Here is a 23366-nt window from a genome sequence, read left to right as displayed (position 1 = left end):
AAATTCAGGGGTGGTCCCTATGAACTGGACAAGTGAGAATGTATACCCAATTCATAAAGAGGGATCAAAAGGTGACATGACTAATTACAGACCTGATAGCTTAACATCTGTTCCATGGAAAAATAATGGAATCACCAGTTAAAGAAGTAACACAGGACCATTTGGACAGGCAAGCAATTATACTGCAATCACAGCATTGCTTTGTCAAGGGGCAGCCTTGTCTAACCAATCTGAGGTATTACTGTTATATAATGATGAAGGAACTGGATGCAAAAAATAATTTTGATATCATACACTTGGATTTCGGGAAGGCTTTTTTTGATACTGTTGCATACAAAAGACTGCTGTACAAATTGGAGCAATGTCGCATTAAGGGCAAGTTACTGCCATGGATAAAGGGATGGTTAAGTGGAAGAAGACAGGGGTAGTTATCAAATGGCACTGCTCATTGTGGACTAATGTTATTAGTGAAGTTTCCCAGGGTTTAGTGCTGGGTCCATTGTTATTTTCAATATTTATCAATGATATTCATGAAGGTATATCAGGTTTAATGTCTAAGTTTGCAGATGATACAAAGGTTATCAGGGTGGTTAACAACAGTCCTCATGGTGAGCTACTGCAACAAGATCTAGGAAAATTGGATCAATGGGCTGAGAAATGGCAGTTGAAGTTTCACATTGAAAAATTCAAGGTACTGCATATGCATATGGGTAGCAGTAACCCCAGAGTTACTTATTAACTGTGTGTGGTATTACACTCAAGGTAATGGAGAATGAAAAAGACCTGGGGTTATGTAACTGTGCAGTCAGACAAAATTCTCTGAGCAGTGCAGACATGTTGCCAGGACAGCTCATGGTGGTGTTTTGTCAATGATATACAGAAACTTTGCTAGCAGGGATAAGGAGGTGATTATCCCTTTGTATAAGGCCATGGTTAGGCCTCACCTTGAGTACTATATACAGGTCCGAAAGCCTCACTTTAGGAAGGATGCAGATCTGATGGAATGAGTGCAGAGAAGTTCAACTAGATTGGTGAAGGGAACAGAAGGAGAAGGATATTCTTACCTAGAAAGGCTTCAGTTCTGCAAATTGCAGCATCTTGAGACCAGGCACCTGTGGAGAGATCTGATTGTGGTGTTTAAAGCCTTGAATGGATTGAGTAAGCTAAATGTTAAGGGTATCCTTCCACTTGCTGAGACTACACATGAGGGGGCATAAATTCAAGTTGAGTAAGGATGGTTTGTAAGGATGATTTATACAGGTAGTTCTCGACTTTACGAGTTAATTCATTCATAGCACACGCTCGTAAAGCGAAAATTCGTAAAGTGGGGATTTACGAATTTTCAAATAGGGGTTACGTTCTCAACAATGAAATTAGTTAGCTAATTAGTTTATGTTTAAACAATGATTGATTTATCCAAAGAAATGAAAACGTAGCCTGTAAAATCAAGCAAATTATAATAATAGAGAAATTATTTACGACTTACAAATGTTAAAGAATTCTTCATCATCATCGACTAAATGCACACTCGTTGATCACTCATTACTGGCTTGGCACGCGTTGGTTTGTTGCACAAGGAGTCGTCTTCTTCAGAAATGTATCAGGAGGCATTTGTTTCCAAGATAATCTTCTCTTTTAATTATAAATTTCACGATTACATACATAAGCATTTTTTAACGGCACGCACAAATTCCAACTAACACGACTCATGTGCAGTAACAAGTTTACAAAGCATTAAAAAAAGGAATGAAGAGAAGATTCTGAAAATTTATTTATGTTTTTTATACGATTGAACATTTCAGTAAAGGGGAAACACATTTCACCATAATAACGTAAAAAACCACACAATTCCAGCTATTGGTATTTTTGCAAATGCATGAAGATTGAGTTTACTACCCGTTTATAATTGCTTGCAGTAACAGAAAAGCTCGATAAAATGGAAAGTGCAAATTGTTTTATTGTTTTATGCTCCAGAAATGTGCTTTACAAAAATATCACAAAGATGTTTAAAATTGATTCTTATAACGGAACATATGATAAAAATGAAAGTGTAGTGCATTTTAATGATTTGAATTGGTAACTAATACAATTTACAAACCACGCTCTTGACCTTAAAATGATATTTTAGAGAGATAAATAGCTTAGTTATACAGTGAAAATTTCAACTTCCGAGATCTTGAAACAAATTACCAAAAACAATGTGTTATTGGGTTCACATTACGATATTTTAACGATAAGATGGTGTCTTTGGAACTGATTAATATTGTGAAGTGGGGTACACTGTATTGTATAGCTATGCACGTGGTTTGGAATGTGGTATTTTTGAATGTTTAACATTCGTTTTGCAATTAATGTTCATATTTTCGATTTTGTTGATACTTGGGGAAAAAAACTCGTAAAGCGAGAACTGCCTGTATTTTGAAAATTCTTTCCATAGCTGTCTATGGAAAATAATGCTATCAACAATAACCTTATTTTCATAATGCAACACCAACATATAGAGTGCAAAGATAAGATACATAAATAGAAGCATTAAATCATACCAATATTGCTGCATATTGCAATTGTATGCTATTTTGAGGCTCTGCAGATTCTGTGGAATAAAAATTTGGATTTCATGCACCCTTTGAGGAATCGTTAAACAAATCAGACAACCACACCACTAATCCATTATATATGATTGACTGCAAGTGAAAATCAGCCACACCATAACTGCAGTGAAGGCTTTATGGTGGATGGTTGGTTGGTTGGTTATAGGTGATGTAGCTTAACTACATCTATGACTGAAGATGTTTTAAGAATCCCCTGATCTCCAAAAGAATTTCAGTCTTTCCAAACAAGTAATGAGTAATTGCCTACTTTATTGTCATGGAAGACAGTTCCATGGCAGGGCATTCATATGGTGTATATTACATATTCATCAACTGTCGAAGGAAAATTACAATCATTCTATAGAATATTTTGTTATTTTATTTATTTTTTTAATGAGTAGTTATAGAAGGTCCAAAAAAGTTTCATTTACTGGATCCTAGTAAGAATCTGGTGAGGTGATGTAGTTACGTGGGTCTAGTTACATAGACCTACGATGTAGCTGAAGGACAAATGGGGAGTATACTTATCTAGGAATCACTGCTAATTTTCAATATACTGTTTAAAACTTGTGGTCTTATGATTTTAAAATGAAAAACAGTTTCATAATAAATTCTTCCTACTCTAAAACTCTGTGAATGAATTTCTGTTATTGCAATACAGAGAACTCACAAAATCCATTGAAAATTGACATGGTTATGCTGCAATCATACCAGTGAAGCTTCTCACTATGAATTTGCTATGACAAACCGTAAGCATTAATATCTTATCAGTATCCATTCTTAAGATATATATTGGATATGAACATTATTTTTCAGTTATATCTATATATAAAAAATAAATATAAGTTGATATAAGAGCAACTAGTCAAACATGCCCTGTGAAAATATAATGTCTTTCCCTGTAGGAAAAAGATTACACACACACACACACACACACACACACACACACACACACACACACACACACACACACACACACACACACACACACACACACACACACACACACACACATGAGGTTTGATATAAAAAAAAAAGTTTGGCAAATTTTCATATAATTCTTGTATTCAAGACGACAGCTAATATCGTCTTGAAATAATATTCAAGACGATTGGGGTTTACATTTTTTGAGCATGCACACACGAAACTTTAATTTACTGTTATGCATCAGTCTAGTAGAAAGCGGCTTTGAATAAATATTTGTTACCATTTGTTGTATGTGCTGAAATGACAAAACTGTGCCATGTCATTTGTCACTCATAATCCAGCAATTTTTGACCAACAAAACATTAGCATTAGCATTAGCATTAGTAGAGGCATTTGATGCAAGAAAGCAAGCTTATGCAGCATCAGCCAAAAAAAAAAAAAAAAAAAAAGTAACATAAATAAATAAAAATAACCACTTCCACTTCACCCCTCTGTTCGTTCGAAATACCTGTCCAGCTGAGCCTTAAACTTATTTAGGCTATCAACTTCCACGACAAGGGATGGAAGTCTGTTCCACCCACCAACCACCCGCTGGCTAAAGGCAAATTTCCGCACATCTATCCTACATCTGTCTTTCCTCAATTTGAATTTATGCCCTCTCAGGTGATTTTTCTGAGCTAGAGGAAGAATCCCATCAGCATTGAGCATGCTCAAACCATTCAAGGCTTTGTACACCTCTATCAGATCACCCCGCTGGTGCCTAGTTTCCAGACACTGTAATTTGCAAAACTTAAGCCTTTCTTCGTAAGAGAACCCCTTTGTCCCATTCACCAATCTAGTTGCCCTTCTCTGTACTCGTTCCAGCAGCTCTACATCCTTCCTGAAATGAGGCCTCCAGGCCTGTATACAGTACTCTAGGTGTGGCCTGACCATTGCCTTATACAAGGGAATAATCACCTCCTTATCCCTGCTAGAAAAATTTCTATATATCATTGACAATACACCATGAGCTACTCTTGCAGCTCGTCTGCACTGCTCAGAGAACTTCATATCTGCCTGCACCACCACCCCCAGGTCCCTTTCATTCTCTACCACTGTCAGTGTAGTACCATAGAGTTGATACGTTGCTCTGGGGTTGCTGTTTCCCATATGTAGTACTTTACATTTGTCAATGTTAAACTTCATTTGCCACCTCGAAGCCCATCTGCTCAACCTTTCCAAATCCTGTTGCAGCAGCATAGTGTCAGTAGTGTCCTTGACAACCCTGCCAACCTTTGTATCGTCTGCAAACTTGGACATTAAGCCTGATATACCATCATCAATATCATTTATAAATACAGAAAACAATAAAGGCCCCAATACTGAACCCTGAGGGACTCCACTAATAACATTAGTCCACGATGAGCAGTGTCCATTGATTACCACTCTCTGTCTTCTCCCCCTCAACCACCCCTTTATCCATAGCAGCAACTTGCCTCCAATGCCACACTGCTCCAATTTGTGCAGCAGTCTTCCATGTGCAACAGTATCAAAAGCCTTTCTAAGATCCAAGTATATAATATCAAAGTTATTCCCTGCATCCAGTTCTTTTGTGACTGCATCATAGTATCCAATCAAATTGGTCAGGCAAGACTTCCCCTTAACAAAACCATGCTGTGTCCTAGCTATAACTGAAGTCTTGTCTAGATGATCCTGCAGTGCTTCTTTCACCAGTGCCTCCATTAATTTTCCTCCATTAATTAACATTCCTGCTTTGCTGCACCTGCTTTATCTCCTTTTTTAATGCCATGTGACTCTTGGCTATTTTCAGAATTGAAACAGGACATGAAAGGAAGGTGATGTGAGTTGAAATGGAAAGAAATGAATTTTGGAATCACATACACATATAAACAAAGAAATCAAATCAAGCACAATGAACTGCCTAAAAGCATTCACAAAGCTATTTTGATTGATGGCAGGCATGATGAAACAAGTGTAGAGCTGTAGAAGGAGATCATATTGAAGAATATTAACAATGTAAACATTTATTAATGAATAACATCAATTTTTTGTGACATTCACTGAACTTTATTGTGAAAGTTAAACTTTTGTGCACGTATGTATATGGATATGCATGTATTCCCTTCCCTCACTTACCAACAGAGTGAAGGAACAAACAGAGTGAAGGAACAATGTACTAATGTAATATATTTATAACCTAGCTGTTCTTATATTAGCTTATACTTATCCTTATGTTATCTATAGATATAAAGTTTAATTGGGTATACAATGGCAACAGTCTTAACACATTACTTTCTTATTTACATATTATTCTCTCAAAATATAAAATATTATTTTATCTAGCCTTACGGTATTTTGTGTATGTATGAGTGATTTATATTTTCTCTATAAACAGTGTTTTTAAAATGCTTATATTGTCATACATTGATATTTTAGTTTATATATTTTATGACAGATATCAATATAATACAATGTTTTTATATTGATTTAATGCAAAATTATTTATAAATATATAATTTGCCGTAATTTCTGTTATTACTATAGACATCATGAATGTTTTGGTATACACCAATATATTTAACAAAAAAATATATTCAATAAATTATAATTATAAGTTTGGAAAATTGCTGTGCCTTCCCCAACTATTAATGAATGTTAGGAGGGAAAATGAATTCAGAACATGACAAGTTCATAGACAATAGACAAAATATTTATATTTTAGATTATTGTCATTTTGCAGTTCTCCAGAGGTAAGAAATTTTAATATTAATTGAAATTTGTCAGAAAATCCTAAATTATTTAAAATGATTGAGAAGGAACAGAACTCAGAATGGACTGAGTGCACCCAAACACCATTTCAGTTCAACATATGCATTTAGTAATGTCATGGACATACTTCATCATTAAAAATTACTCATTTTACTGTCAGGCATTCTTATATTTGATAAAATTTTCCATTTTGACCCCTAAGGAGTCAAAATGGAAAATATAGTTTCACTATATTACTGTGGTATAGATTTGAATTTTCGCTGAAAAGAGAAATCAAATTATTTAAGTAAGCAACCACTGAAATCTGCACAGTAAAGTTAAAGCTGGTGTCAAACAGCAGACTTAAACATTACTGTTTCAAAAGTGTGCAAGAGAAGAGAACAAGTATACAGGTAATACAATCCACTCACATAACACTGTGCTGTGAAATCAAAAGAAATTTTGGAATCACATACAATTACAGATACACTAAAAATTATGCTGACTAATTGTTCTTTCAAAAATGTCATTCCATTAAGAATTAAAGACAGAAAAAAAAGTAAGGAAACTGATTAAACAATTTATTGCCTGCACAACATGCAAATCAGTTAGTATACAAGGTGGAGGAAGCTCATAATTTTTTCTTAAAATAGTTAATCCAGGAGTAGATTAATGTGAATGGCCGATGGTATGGTTCTGAACATATCTGATGTAAAAATGATTTTGGCATTCTTATCTTTTTAGTAAATGTCTGTAGAAAGGACTGCTGTTTGTTTGTTTGTGTGTTATTTGGTGTTTAGGAGCATTAGCAAATAAGGCCATATTGCTCCGGGAATATGCGGTGGTCATTCCCTGACCTTTCCGCATCCTCCGTATTTGGTGGTTACGGGCTCGAATCCCAGTCTAATCAAGAAGCGTGTGCTACGCACTGCTGCTCCTGCCCATCTGGCTATGGAGGTGCCAGATCAACTTGTAGCTGTTATAGGCTTCAGTACTTTCATTGCACTGTAATTGTCCCATGCCACCTTTTTCTGCTTTATTTACTGGCCAGTTCTGTATTCATCCATCTTGGAATTCTTCTCATTCCCTCACATACAAATACAAATAATAATCATCGAGTTGATTTAAAATTTTTTCTTCTCATGGTTAGTTTCCCTCTCACTTGCTCCATTAGGTGTAAACTAAAATCACCCATAATAAGATATTCACACTTGCTTGCTTATTCCATTTACATGTAAAGTCTCACACTATAATCTTTGCAAGCTTCTTGTATGTAGATCACTCCCAATCTCAATATACTTTTGCTTTCAACTTACTCATACCAGATTCTATACTAGCATGCATAACTTCAGAATTAGGGAAAACTTTTGTCATGCTCAGGCTGCTTTTGATAAGACACACAACTCTACCACTCCTTCTAACTTTCCTGTCATTCATAAATACATTGTACATACCATAGTGAATCTCATCTCCTATTTCTAGATTTCACCATGTTTTAGCCCTATTATGTAAGCATTACTTGTCCTAACAAGGATTTCAAACTCATTCATTTTAATAATAACACTCTTGACATTACTGTATACACAGTTATGACTACGTGTACTTATATAATTTACTACCCTGACACATGCTTTAAAGTTATTCTAGCATGTTTTCATTTTGCCTGCACAACATGCAAATTAGCCAGGGAGCACACTTTTGTACAGATATAATGCAAAATATTGCAAAATATGGTTTACATGACCTAGCATACCATATGAACTGATATTGTATGACAAAAGTAGCCATTACTTCATAAACCCTAAAACAGCAACAGCTGGTAAATAAAAAACAAGAATAGGGAATGGAATCATTTCAACAATGGCATGCCAAACTTACCCAAAGGTAGGATATCATATGCCAAATTCAATCAAATGCATTCTTGAATACCAGTAATAAATTTTAAATTTCAAATGATCGTAAATATAACAGAAACTATTTCCAGTTATTCTAAAATGAATTTCAAATGATATCACACAAAGCTTTTGAATTTTAAAGTGAATGAAAAATGTTACAGTTAATTAAATTTCTAGTCAGTTACTAACTTACAGTTCTATAAAAATGAGTATACACAACTTTAATGGCCGACCGGGCTAGCCGAGTGGGTAAAAGTACCTGCCCGGCAACCCAAAGGTCGCGGGTTCGATTCCCGCCTCGGGCTTGGATCAAAGTACTGCAAAAACCTTGGGAGGTGCAATATGGCCACAGAAGCCGATGCGCCAACAACTACCAAATCAAAAAAAAAAAAAAAAAAAAATACACAACTTTAAGATTTTTAAAATGCATTTAACAAGGTTCTCACTTTAAAATTAAATTGAAAATGCAGGCAAACCTGTGTTTTCAGTGTCTGCATGACAGGCATAATAATACCTTACTGGGATAAATACATTAAATCAACTTACAGCATAATACCTTTGGCATGCTTGTCTTAGGTTGATGAACTGAGAAGTATGAATTTAATCTCTCTTGGTTTTGATTGATGCTATTCTGTCAATGAAAGCAGTGAACTTTACTGGTGAGTATTTTATTGATAAAAGTGATGAACAGCTGCTATTCACACAAGACAGATTTGAGCTGGACCAGTTAAGCAGAGAGGCTAGAGTTCTTGTACATACAGAGGACCTCAAGTGAAAGACCTGATGATCCTTTTTTAGTTCTGGGCAAGGTGGCTGAATAAGAAATGAAGATCATCCCAATATATATTTTTTTCTAAAAATAAAGTGTTAAATGGTGGAAATTAGAAAGTGTTCTAGTGTCCTCTTAATTTGTTACCTAACAATGGAAGTGACCCATTTTCCTTAAACTAAAATTTGAAGGAGTTCTTGGTGTGGACATTATTGAGATGGAGATGAAAAACAGAGGTAGTCCAATTAGTGGCTCCAGACAACAGAAACAGCCTACACACCTCAACCATAATTTGGGCTTAAGTGAGATCTGCCACCAGTTAAGAAAGGAACGCTGAGGTTCACATTCTGAAAGTAAACCTTATCCTGATATGTTAAATATGTATGACTAACTGATAACTGGATGGGACCACTAACATCTCTGAAGAATGAATCTGCTGTTTCCCACGTGTAGTTGTGAGTAGAAACCACCTCAGGCTGAGCTGTCACTTCAGGTGGCAGCTAGACACTCTCTATTGCTCCAATCACCAAAAAGACACTGGGAGTGTCTCATTTCTTTTTCATCCACCTACCCAAAATAAAAGAAGGGACAGTCAGGTACTTTTTGTCATTAGGGCCCTCTGCATGTCCTGAATGGTGAGCTTCTTCAGTTTATATCTGTCTTCTGGGACTCCCAGCACTTTTATTGATATAAGTGCTACAGTATAGATAATCCAGTGCTTCTAGTACACCGGTGAATGTTGCTGTTTTCCACTTCTTCCAACACTCCACTATATATTAATTTCTTATATTAAAGGCCTCTATGTTACTAACATACACAGATATTTTCTTTTTCATGTATCCATAAACTCAAACAGATGACCAGGTTTCACTCACCAATTCCTAACAGGGCCAGAGCCCCAATCTATAATCTGATTTTCTAATGCGGTCAAACCTATTGTGTAGACATGCTGGCATCTATTCCATTACCAAGAAAAAGAAAATACAAATAAGTCTGCCACACCTGGGAAGTGGAGTTCCACTTCAAGCTGGACTTTACCACAGTTCCGTGTAAGTTATCTGCTGCATACCATCTAACTTTTATAAATGGGAATCTAAAAAAAATGAAGTCCAGATCCATCTTCCAGTTGGAATACACCAGAATTGTAATTTGGAATGTTTCTTCTAAACTAACAGTAATAGATAAATTAATTTACATAAGACAATGCAATGGGAAGATTATGTGTCACAGTAAAATGTAATCAACTGCATTTTAAACTTATTATCTTCATTCATATGTTCTAAAAGTGTTCATTTTATTAGTTTTCCCCATTTTCTTCCATTAAATAGTATTGGCTATTGAATATTGCATTTAAGGACCTCTTTTCATGGGGGCTGAGTGTATATACTGTATATAAAAGGACAAAACAATCAATTAATACTATTTACAAAAAACACAATGAAATTAAAAGATAAAATAAATCTAACATAGAGGCATTATGTGCTTATTAAAACAGGTATGTTATACATACCTATTTTTATGATGGGGACGAATTGAATTTCATTTTGTTTCATTCTTAAAAATTTCTACTTTTTTTCTTGGAAACTTCCTGCTTTTCTTATCACTTGGCATTCGTGTAGCATAGGTATGCTATTCTCTGTGCTAAATATGACCAGAGCCAAAGGTGGCTGTGGCTCTGCTGATATTTAGCACAGATTTAAATCCCATTGAAGACTAGGGGAATTGTTATAGACCTCTTCAATCAGAACTGTAGTTAGCCAATCTCAACAGGAAGGAGTAACCCCCCCCATGATATTCTGGATTTTTCAGTCCACACAACATACAAATCAGCTCATAAATATACACTACTACAGACACACAAAAAACCCATATGAACTAGATTACCAGTGAAACTGATGCATTATGACTTGAGTATGTAATGAAGCAAAAATTCTCAAAAAGAAAGATCAAGAAGAGCCTACAACAAGAAATTTGGTAGTGGTAGGTACATAAGTGAAATATTTAGCAATAACTTGACTGACTGAAATCTGGAAGAAAAGTAAACTTTATAAAAAAACATGCAATTTCCAAAAATCTTCCAAAAAAAAACTGGAAAAGTTGGCAAGTATGTATCTGCCATAAAATCTATACAGATCTTTTCAGGTTTACACTTTCAAGAATAAGGCCATTCTTACTGAACTAATCCCAATACACAATCGATCAGATATAATCTTCTCCATTCTGTCAGAGTTAGTGTCTCATCAGCTTTCAGACAGCTCACTGGCAATTGATACCAGCTCCAAACATGAATTTTTAGTTTTAACTTTTTGCTTATCAACTTACACAACCATGTTTCCCTGTATCTCCCTTCACCTTCTCTTCAGAATTGACATGAAATAGGAAAGTAGCACTATGACAAAATTAAACAAATAATGGCAATGTCCCAAATAATTTTCCCATAAATTTCTTAATAAATTTGCCTTTTGGATTTGTTATTTGCTCCTAGAGACTACTTCTTGGATTAGTCAACTGCTCCTGGAGACTAAATAGTGTGCACAGCAGTGGAATGATGGTATTGTTCCCCCAGCTGTGGGAATATTCCATGGTAGGGCAAATTTGCAATTTGTACAGAGTGAACAGCTGTTTGGAAGAAAAGTAATGCTGAGAGCGAAAGAAAAAACCCATTTTTTAGATGTATAGGAAGCAATATTTGTAATGTGCTTATGCCAAGAGAGATTAGAAGTCAGGGTAATCTCAATACAGATATATGATCTTGCCTTGAAATCAGAGTGTCACTGAAGATAGGAGCAGAGGAATAGGAGCAAACAGGACTGAGTTTTAGAAAGACTGAAATCAACTTTGGTTTTTTTGGTTTTGGTTTTGGTTTTTTTTAGGAGCATTAGCAACTAAGGCCATATTGCTCCGGGGATATGCAGTGGTCATTCCCTGACCTTTCCGCATCCTCCGTATTTGGTGGTGACGGGCTCGAACCCCGGTCTAATCAAGAAGCGTGTGCTACGCACTGCTGCTCCTTCCCACCTGGCTACGGAGGCACCTTGAAATCAACTAAGTTATTTTTGCCCCACTGGAAAATAAATGTGGTACTAAGTTGGAAATATATCACATATAATTTCCTGTGACTGCCAATGGATTAAAGACTAATCCAAGGCCAGATTATATGCAGTGATAAGCTGCTATTTTTTGATTAAGAAGTTTGCTCATTTTGGAAACAAAAACTCAATTTATTTGTATTTATTTTAACTCAGAGAAAAAATATCTGGATCCTGCATTAGATCAACAGGTTTGCAAAATCCTATTGTGTTTTTTGTAAATAGGATTTTTTATTAACAGGGTTCTAACTCCAGCAAATTCCCTGTTTTATGGATTTATACTGATGGTACAGTTGCAATGGAATCTGATGTAGAATGACTAAATCCTTTTATCAAGGTTCATACTGAAGCAGAGGTCCTTTCATAAATGTAAGGTAAGTTTACTTGGGTTACTTAGCATAAATAATGAGATAACTAAAGCCATGAGGTATCAACACATCATGTGTGTAAACTGTGTGTATCCTTTAGTCAGTTTGTGAGACAGCAGGAAAGATCAGACATCTATTTGAGCATATTTAATTTCTAAGCAACATGATGAAGTTCAACATCTCTCTCTCTCTCTCTCTCTCTCTCTCTCTCTCTCTCTCTCTCTCTCTCTCTCTCTCTCTCTCTCTCTCTCTTTCTCTCTCTCTCTCATAATGCTATTGTTCATATTCACTTTGTTACAACCTGAAAATTCAAACAAATTAGCAAGGTTCCATTTGTGACATTCTTAGGAGTACCCCCTTCCCCCAAATTCCATTCAAAGACAGAATTTAGTTGGAGCAGTTTAGCATCCAGGTCAGGATTTTGGCATACACAACTGAATGATCAAATACAAGTGTACACTATTACAGGTGTTTGAGTTGATTGTAGTGTTTAAAAATGGTGCTGTTCTTTTATTCTCTATCTTATAAACTCCTCTGATGCTACGTGGCTGCCTTGGAGTATAAACAAAATTTATTTATGGCTGTTATAACCAAGTGGTCAAATACACGTACATGTACAGCAGTACATGTGTGTTTGATTTCATCATGGTTCAAGTTCATATGACTGCTAAACAGAGTGCAGTTCTTGTATTCTCTATCTTGTAAACTCCTCTGGCTTTATGTAGCCATCCAGGAGCATAAATAGAAAATTATTCATTTTTCAGAGGCTCAAAGATTTGATTATTTCTCTTTTTCTTTTAGGTGATTGAATGAGAAATGAAGTAACCTGCAAGTATGTCCTTTTTCTGTAAGAGAAGGATGAGGAGGGGACAAAATGCCACTTCCAGCTGAAATGCCACTGAACTGAGTTCTAGTCAAACTACACATAGGCAACAGCAGATTCATTCTCTAGAGATGCTAGTGATCTCATCCAGTTACAGTTGGTCATGCATATTTAACATATCAGGATAAGGTCTACTTTCAGAATGTGAACCTCAGTATTCCTTTCTTAACTGACGGCAGAGATCATCATGGCCTAGCTAGAAGATGAAGAACTCCACAGTTCTCCCTTAAGCCCAAATTACGGTTGAGATATATAGGCTGTTTTTGTTTTCTGGAGCCACTAATTGGACCACCGCTCCGTTTTGCATCTCCATCTAGTAATGTCCACACCAAGAGCTCCTTCAAAATTTAGTTTAAGGAAAGTGGGTCAATTCCATTGTTAGATAACAGATTAAAAAGACACCAGAACACTTTCCATTTTCCATTATTTTATTTATAGTTAAACATATATATTGGGATGATACTTCATTTCTCTTTCAACCACTATCAGAAACAAAAAGAATTCTAGCATCTTTCACAATTAGGGCATTCTGTATATGCAGGGATCCTGACCTCAATGCTGAGCTTATATAGCTAAAATGTATCACTGCTGGCAATGAATATCTCAGTTCTTTTATTTTTATGATAATGTATCGACCAAGAGAATTTGGGTGGGGGTGGACCATCTATGAGCACACCAGCAAACAGATGGTCCACCCCTTCCTAAATTATATATACCCTAATATATATTGTCCTTCCTACAGCAACAGGATAATGAGAGTTAACAGACAAACTACATTTACACCTTAACCATAACTGAAAACTCCAACAGGTGACCAAGCTCTAATTATCTACTCCTAGGATGATTTGTTAATGCAAACAGATGGTTTTATGCCTTGGCAACACACATTTCACTACATTTTTGTATCACCAAAAAGGACTTAAAATATGCTCGTGTAGGTAAAACCTACCCTCTACACATCTGAGAAGAAAAATATCACTTCATTCTGTGACTTTACTATAGTTTCTGCAGACATTTAAGCCAAATTTCTTTCTACAGACATTTAAGCCAAAGAAGAAAGTATTCTTATTTCTAGAAAGATGCTTTGAATTCTTTTTTTCAGATTTATTCAGAACTGTACTGCCAATATAAATTATGGAAGCCATATATATATATATATATATACCCTTGGATTAACTTTTTTGAGAATAAGATCATTGCTCCTTTTATCTACCAGCATATCATTTATAATGATAATACCTTTTTCATATTGTACACCCTCATTTTATTCTCTTCTTTGGATTTTCCATAATTGCAGTGCCACTGTACATGCCATTCGGCTTCCAGGAGGTCATGTTAATGTTTTAACAGTTGTCTATTATTGGTGTTCATAGTCACCATAGTTCTTTGTACATTGTTGTCTGAGATACTTTCTTGTCTATTGACTTAATAATTACATTAATGACTCCCATTAATGTAATTACTAATGTCCTCTCCTCTGTAGCTTTGCAACATTTAGTTCTATTGTATTTCAACATTTTTCCACCATAAACCACATGATATCTCTTATAAGGTATGTCTGCCTTATTGTCCTTATTATTATTAAAATCTATTGTTCTTTTTTTAGTTATAGTATTAATGTTGATTACATGTTTAATTTATATTTTTACTGCAAGTATCCATAAATGTATTCTAGTCTCACTGCTTTCAAACTTTTTATAAACATTTTTATAAAACTTTGTTCTTTTGTAGTTTTGAAAAAAAAAAACAAAGACTCAATTCATTCACTCATACATTTATCAATTCATAAAGTTTTGGGGAATCTTGATTAGAGAGCGGCCTTTACTATTTACTTATAATTAATACTGACAAAATTAATATTTACAACCACCAGATTCTTTGCACACTTTGTTACTTACAATTGCAAAATTAGGACCACTGAAAACTCTTAACAGCAAGTTGAAAATAATGAATTGAATATAGTGCTAATTTAGGACTGTATTATCTGTTTTTCTTCTTCTACATTTGAGAGAGAGTGAGAGAGAGAGAGATCAGCACATCAAACATAACAAAGTGAATGTGTCTAAGAGCATTCACATGTTGAAAATTTTTTTTTTTTTAGACAATCAATTAAAAACCATAAAATTGGCTCTGGCTTATTGGGGTTCTGTAGCTCTCAACACTGAAAAATGTATAACTCCAATAAACTGCATAGTAGTTGCATTATAATTATTGTACTGGATAACTGCATGACAAACTAGGAAATAGCAATATTGTGACTGAATGATATTGCTTTGACAAAACCATTAAACAGAAAGTAAAATTTTGTATTATTATTTAAATAATCTTACTAAAGAAAATATTTCAAATCAGGTACAACTTCATGAAGCTGAAGTTATACTACTGATTTTTGACCACAAGTGGCAAAAGATTTTAAATAACTGTTTCCCCTAGAGTTTTGTTATTAGCTTAAAATCTATTTATAGGTTACACTTGGGTGCTGTGCAACAGCGATATATGTATTGTTCAATTCCCTCTAAATTTTTATCAGGTTCACATATAGTTGGTGGGGTCATAGCAGACAGTAATATCAATATTGCTATTATTACACATGAACCCATGACGATAAAAGTGGAAGAAGACAGAGATAATAATTCCTTACTCTCGGGATATAGATGTGCATTACAAGTATCACTACCATGAGAATTGGAAATGTTGACACTATATTTTCCAAAATCAGATGGCTCAATATCACGGATAGTGAGACGCAAAAGTCCAGTTGGTTCTAATTCTGTCCTATGCCTAGCTGATAGTTCCAATGGTTTTCCATCTTTTAACCTGAAAGAAAAAAAAACAAGAATTAACTGAAACTGAACTTATTTAGGAGAAAAGTGCATGATGGATAGGAAAACCAAAACTTTGGTTTTCCTGTCCATCAATAGTTTTCAATAGTATAAAAATAGTACAAATAATAAAAAAAAAATAATAAGGAAATATCTACTTAGTATGAATAAACATTTTACTAGGTATGTGTCTGTTTACTTATTATTTTTTTATCATTGAAAACTTGGTAGCCATTTATTCAGATAAAAACAGATATAGCTCTGTAACTCAGTAAAATTGGACACATGATTATACAAATGTATTTTTCATTGTTTTCAGATCCTGAATCAATTCTGAAAGTATGGCACACGTGTTATAAAATATCCTATGTGTACATATATATACAAAGGGTACTAGGAAAGTTTTGCAATACAGCTTTGTTTATTTAATTTTTTCAAAGTAATTTCCTCTACATTCAATACACCTCTCCATCCTCCGAAACCAATCTTTAAACCAGTTCTGCCAAGTTTCACTAGGGAGTAAAGCACACTCGTTGTCCCAAGCCCGTAGAAGGTCCTCATCACTGGAAAACCGCCTCCCTTTTAGCTTCATTTTCACATGCGGGAACAGTGCAAAGTCGCAGGGAGCAAGGTCTGGACTGTAGGGAGGGTGCTCGAGAAGTTTCAGTCCTGTCGTGGTCAAATATTCGGTGCAGGCTTTGGCGTGGTGAGCTGCAGCATTATCGTGATGGAGGTACCAGGTGTCCATTCTTGGCTTTGGCCGCAGGTTCTTCATAGATCCAATGACTTTAGGCAGGTATTGTTCAGTATACCACTTAGCTGTGACTGTCTTCTGCGTGTCCAAAACGACACGTTCCACAATTCCACTCGATTTTAAAAATACAGCTATCATTTTCTTCTTTACAGATCGGGATTTTCTGACAATTACGGGTGTGTCGTCATCATCAAAGACCCAAACTTTGTTTTGAGCCTTGGTAGGCAAATCGTAATAGTACAGCCAAGTCTCGTCACCTGTCACAATGTTGTTCACATACCGAGATTGTCCCTTATCAAACTTTTTTAACATCTGGGGCACCAAGTCACACATCGTGTCATCTGCTCTTCAGTCAGTTGATGCGGCACCCAGAGAGAACAAAGTTTCTTCACGTGCAAATGATCTTGCAGAATCGAACAAATTGCTGGTGCATTTAGGCCCAAAGTATCCTCTATCTGTTGGTAGGTCACTCGTCTGTTTTTTAGCATTAGCATTAGCATTAGTAGAGGCATTTGATGCAAGAAAGCAAGCTTATGCAGCATCAGCCAAAAAAAAAAAAAAAACCACTTCCACTTCATCCCTCTGTTCGTTCAAAATACCTGTCCAGCTGAGCCTTAAACTTATTTAGGCTATCAACCTCCACCACAAGGGATGGAAGTCTGTTCCACCAACCAACCACGCGCTGGCTAAAGGCAAATTTCCGCACGTCTATCCTACATCTGTCTTTCCTCAATTTGAATTTATGCCCTCTCAGGTGATTTTTCTGAGCTAGAGGAAGAATCCCATCAGCATTGAGCATGCTTAAACCATTCAAGGCTTTATACACCTCTATCAGATCACCTCGCTGGTGCCTAGTCTCCAGACACTGTAATTTGCAAAACTTAAGCCTTTCTTCGTAAGAGCACCCCTTTGTTCCATTCACTAATCTTGTTGCCCTTCTCTGTACTCGTTCCAGCAGCTCTACATCCTTCTTGAAATGAGGCCTCCAGACCTGTATACAGTACTCTAGGTGTGGCCTGACCATCGCCTTATACAATGGAATAATCACCTCCTTATCCCTGCTGGAAAAATTCCTGTATATCATTGACAATACTCCATGAGCTACTCTTGCAGCCCGTCTGCACTGCTCAGAGAACTTCATATCTGCCTGCACAACCACCCCCAAGTCCCTTTCATTCTCTACCACTGTCAGTGTTGTACCACAGAGTTGATACGTTGCTCTGGGGTTGCTGTTTCCCATGTGTAGTACTTTACATTTGTCAATGTTAAACTTCATTTGCCACCTCTCAGCCCATCTGCTCAACCTTTCCAGATCCTGTTGCAGCAGCATAGTGTCCGTAGTGTCCTTGACAACCCTGCCAACCTTTGTATCGTCTGCAAACTTGGACATTAAGCCCGATATACCATCATCAATATCATTTATAAATACAGAAAACAATAATGGACCCAACACTGAGCCCTGAGGGACTCCACTAATAACATCAGTCCACGATGAGCAGTTTTCGTCAAGCATTTTCCTCACAGCAGTAACGTTTTCCTCCGTAACTGACGTTCGTGGCCTTCCCGGCCTCTCAGAATCCTCCAGAGTGAAATTTCCCCTTTGGAATTCTCTATACCACCTGAATATCGTTGTACGATGTGGACAATCATCATCTAGTGCAAGAGTCATTTCTTCTAAGCACTGGTCTATGGTTAAACCACGCACGAAATTATACCGCAAAACTGTCCTTATCTCATTTCGTGACCACGATGCCATCGCAAGCACTTTACACTCTCACTACTAATGAATAACTGAGCCCATTGACTTGGCGTGGCGGCTACTATGCACGTATGAACATGTCTCAACAGGCAGCAACAAGCAGCTTCCTGTGATTCATTGTTGCATCATATTGCAAAACTTTCCTGGTACCCTTTGTATATATATATATATATATATATATATATATACACAGAGTCAATTAAATTATATTAGTGCCTAGACAAAAAAAAAAAAAAAAATAGAGAGATTACTAATAAATAACGTATTTGATTGATAAAAGTTTGATAATTTTGACCTCCTAGTGATTCAGAGTCATGCTATATAGGGCATGATACTGAATCACTAGAAGGTTGAACATTGTCCTAGAAGATTCGAAACCATAGCTACAACATCATGCAAATAAGAGACTGAAGTAGGAGAGGTTTTCATTTGTCTGATTCTTCTTTCCAGCATGTTTCACATGTGTTAGATGGGATTGAGACGAGAAGACTGCAGGGGCTAGGACATATGTTACAGTTCACTACCATGATGTCAAACCATTCAAATAATTTGCTGTATCAATGGAGATAGTAACATCATTGTCCTGAAAGATTTCATCACCTGTGAAATAGGAAGTGGTTATTATATAAGATATTCAAGTGTGTTTGGGAAGTCACATGACCAGGTACAGGTATTGCAGCAGATTGTCTTTCCCAACAAATGGTGCTCCAAATCATTATAGAGCCATCACCTGCTTGAACCACAAAAGTATCAATTCTGGATACAAATTTACATGTAGTTTTCTCCAAAGGTTAGGCCTACAGTGGCATGAATTATAATAAATTTTATTTATTGGACCAGCCAACTTTTTGTCATTGATCAGCAATCCAAATTCTGTGCAGAAACCCCATAAGAGATGTTTCTTATTTATTTATGAGATGAGAGGTTTCCAAATATGTAAACTGCTGTAAATTCCCTGGTTATGCAGTTCTCAACACAATGTTCTTGTCAAAATACGATTTCAGAACCTCTATTGAGTTAAGTGGCCAGAACATTTGCTATAGCTTGTCTATTTCTAAAGGAAATTTGTGTAAGACACTGATGGTCCTTGTCACCAGAGCTTTGTCTTTTGGCTACAGCTGTGCTGGTGTGTGCATGTTTGACCTTCCTGTTTCCACATGAGGAATATCTTAGAGATTGCCTCTACTGATATACTAGATAAATTACTGCAGTCTCAGATGAGCAAACACCACAAATTAGATTCCCATGGAAGTCACTGATATCACATGCTTTACCTATGCTGTTCACCATGAATGGAAATTTGCCACTGCATGCACTTACATACATTTTAAGAGTACTCTTTGCTATATCACTTGAAGCACATAGCATGTGCTGCAAGTGATACAGCAAAGGTGATATAGCAAAGCATGTGCTGCAAGTGGGACCAGACCAATTTCTGGTATACAGTGCTGATTTTCCATTTTTTTCTCTAGGCACCGTATATACAGGTAGTTCTCGACTTTACGAGTTAATTTGTTCCTAGTGCACGCTCGTAAAGCTAAAACTCGTAAATCAGGAATTTATATCCCATAGACATAAGGTTAAAAATAAGTGTTACGTTCTCAACAATGAAATTAGTTAGCTAATTAGCTTATGTTTAAATGATGATTGATTTATCGAAAGAAATGAAAATGTAGCCTGTAAAATTAAGCAAATTATAATAATAGAGAAATTATTTACGACTTTGATCACTCATTATTGGCTCAGCACTCGTTGGTTTGTTGCACAAGGAGTTGTCTTCTTCAGAAATGTTTCAAGAGGCATTTGTTTCCAAGATAATCTTTTTTAATTATAAATTTCATGATTGCATGGATAAGCATTTTTTAACGGGGCACACAAATTGCAACTAACATGATTCGTGTGGAGTAACAAGTTTATGAAGCTTAAAAAAAAGGAACGAAGAGAAGATTCTGCAAATTTATTTATGTTTTTTATGATTGAAGATTTCAGTAAAGAGGAAACAGTTTCACCATAATAACTTTAAAAAACCACACAATTCCACCTATTGGTATTTTCGCAAATACAAGAAGATCGTGTTTACTACCCATTTATAATTGCTTGCAGTAACAGAAAAGCCCAATAAACCGGAAAGTGCAAATTGTTTTTATGGTTGTGATCTCCACAAATTTTCTTTAGAAAAATATCACAAATTGATTCTTACAACGGAACATATGATAACGATGATGCATTTTAATGATTTGAATTGGTAACTAATACAATTTACAAACCACGCTCACAACCTTTTATATGGCCTTAAGGTTATGCTCGTGACCTTAAAATGACATTTTAGAGAGATAAATAGCTTAGTTATACAGCGAAAATTTCAACTTCTGAGATCTTGAAATGAATTACCAAAAAACAATGTGTTATTGGGTTCACATTACAATGGTGTCTCTGGAACTGATTAATATCGTAAAGCGGGGTACACTGTATTGTATAGCTATGCAACTGGTTTGGAATGTGATATTTATGAATGATTAACATTCATTTTTTGTAATTAATGTTCATAATTTCTTGTTGATACTTGATACTTTGGAAAAAAAACTCATAAACCCAGGAACTTGTAAAGCGAAAACTCGTAAAGCGAGGACTGTCTGTACACATAAAATTATTTGACTAACTACTATTCATTAATATAACTAAGTTTTCTTATTTAACAGAATGAATAATGATAAAAAAAAATTAGAGGGAGAGAGAGAGAGATTATAATACCATGTAATATCAGGAGTGGGGTTGCCAGTAATGCATGCAGTAAATTTGGCTGTCATCCCATCTGGTACTTCAGAGTCACCAATTTTCTTAAGAAATACTGGAGCCTCTGCCTTTAGTGCTTTGTCACTAAGAATAAAGAGAAACAGATGCATTAATATTGTCTATAATAAAATGTAAAAAATATTAATAATGCAAAAATATACATGGCAGTAAATATAACACCCTTTCAAGCAGATAACATTACATTTAGTAGATATAGCAGGTATTTACAAATCTTGTAATTCTGTAAAAAAAACTGCAGAGGGACTTGTAATATTATTTCAAGCTTGTTTCATAAACAACCAGAGGGAGTCTAAGTGGATATGCAGGGGCAATGAGGCAATGCTATATTTAACTAAGAAATATTGTTCAAGGTTTAGGCCTAAGCGGATGTCAAATGAACTAATGAGACATGGCAGAGAAGAAAAATGCATGGGATACATACAAATTAACACGTGACACAGAAGCCTATGATAGATACAAATTGATCTGAACCAAGTTACAAAGGAGGTTAGGCAGGCGAAGGCAGATTACGAGAAATCTTTGGCAAGGGATGCAAAGAAAAACAGCAGAGTTCTTTACTTATGTAAACTCTAGAAGGAAGGGGATGAATCAGATTGGTCCACTTGATATCGATGGGTCAACTGCTGCTCAGGTAACTAACAAACTAAATGAATATTTTGCATCAACATTCACACGAGGAGTTATTCAGCGAGGAGAATGCCAGAGGTGTATTCAACTCTGGCAGTAAGCTAGAAAATCTTGTAATAACTGAGAGTAAAGTGGAGGAGAAATTGTTGAAGATAAATACAAGAAAGGCACCTGGGGTGGATGGGATATATCCAGTTATATTAAAGGAGGCAGCAAAGGAAGTAAGCAAACTCTTAGCCATAATTATGAGAGCTTCCTTGGACTCAGGGGAAGTACCCATGGACTGGAGATGTGCAAATGTGACCCCAATTCACAAAGGAGGATCAAAGGGCAACACAAGTAATTATAGACCTGTTAGTTTAACTTCTGTTCCCGGAAAATTAATGGAGGCACTGGTTAAAGAAGCACTGCAGGATCATCTAGACAAGACTTCAGTTATAGCTCAGACACAGCATGGTTTTGTTAAGGGGAAGTCTTGCCTGACCAACTTGATTGGATACTATGATGCAGTCACAAAAGAACTGGATGCAGGGAATAACTTTGATATTATATACTTGGATCTTAGAAAGGCTTTTGATACTGTTGCACATGGAAGACTGCTACACAAATTGGAGCAGTGTGACATTGGAGGCAAATTGCTGCTATGGATAAAGGGGTGGTTGAGGAGGAGAAGACAGAGAGTGGTAATCAATGGACACTGCTCAATGTGGACTAATGTTATTAGTGGAGTCCCTCAGGGTTCGGTATTGGGTCCATTATTGTTTTCTGTATTTATAAATGATATTGATGATGGTATAACAAGCTTAATGTCCAAGTTTGCAGACGATACGAAGGTTGGCAGGAAGGTTGGCAGGGTTGTCAAGGACACTACTGACACTATGCTACTACAACAGGATCTGGAAAGGTTGAGCAGATGGGCTGAGAGGTGGCAAATGAAGTTTAACATTGACAAATGTAAAGTACTACATATGGGAAACAGCAACCCCAGAGCAACGTATCAACTCTGTGGTACTACACTGACAGTGGTAGAGAATGAAAGGGACCTGGGGGTGGTTGTGCAGGCAGATATGAAGTTTTCTGAGCAGTGCAGACGGGCTGCAAGAGTAGCTCATGGTGTATTGTCGATGATATATAGGAATTTTTCTAGCAGGGATAAGGTTTGTTTGTTTGTTTGATTGAGTTTTATTGGCGCATCAGCAACTATGGCTATAATGCGCCAAAACCTTGTCATAAAAAGTAAAAACTTTCAGTGACCTACTGAATTAGGTCACTACGTCAGGTTATAAAACACGTATAAACTGTAAAAGACAAATATCAGTA

General features: G+C 36.0%; 1 protein-coding gene across 3 annotated transcripts in view; it reads right to left on the bottom strand.

Moving 5' to 3' along the window:
- The window catches only part of LOC150082242 (protein Obscurin-like), an 865351-nt gene that overhangs the window by 264166 nt on the left and 577819 nt on the right, over positions 1 to 23366 (bottom strand). For all 3 annotated transcript variants that reach the window (XM_090379203.1, XM_090379204.1, XM_090379205.1), the window contains 2 exons: positions 21357 to 21482; positions 15912 to 16087 (listed from right to left, as the gene is read on the bottom strand). In XM_090379203.1, coding sequence (XP_090235329.1) covers positions 15912 to 16087; positions 21357 to 21482 — 302 coding nt within the window. The remainder of the gene's footprint in view (positions 1 to 15911; positions 16088 to 21356; positions 21483 to 23366) is intronic.

The sequence above is a fragment of the Mastigoproctus giganteus genome, chromosome 8 (assembly GCF_048544385.1).
Source record: "Mastigoproctus giganteus isolate SK-2022 chromosome 8, ASM4854438v1, whole genome shotgun sequence".
NCBI classification, from domain to species: domain Eukaryota; kingdom Metazoa; phylum Arthropoda; class Arachnida; order Uropygi; family Thelyphonidae; genus Mastigoproctus; species Mastigoproctus giganteus.
The sequence above is the reverse complement of the archived record's forward strand: the minus strand, read 5'-3'. Positions and strand labels throughout refer to the sequence as shown.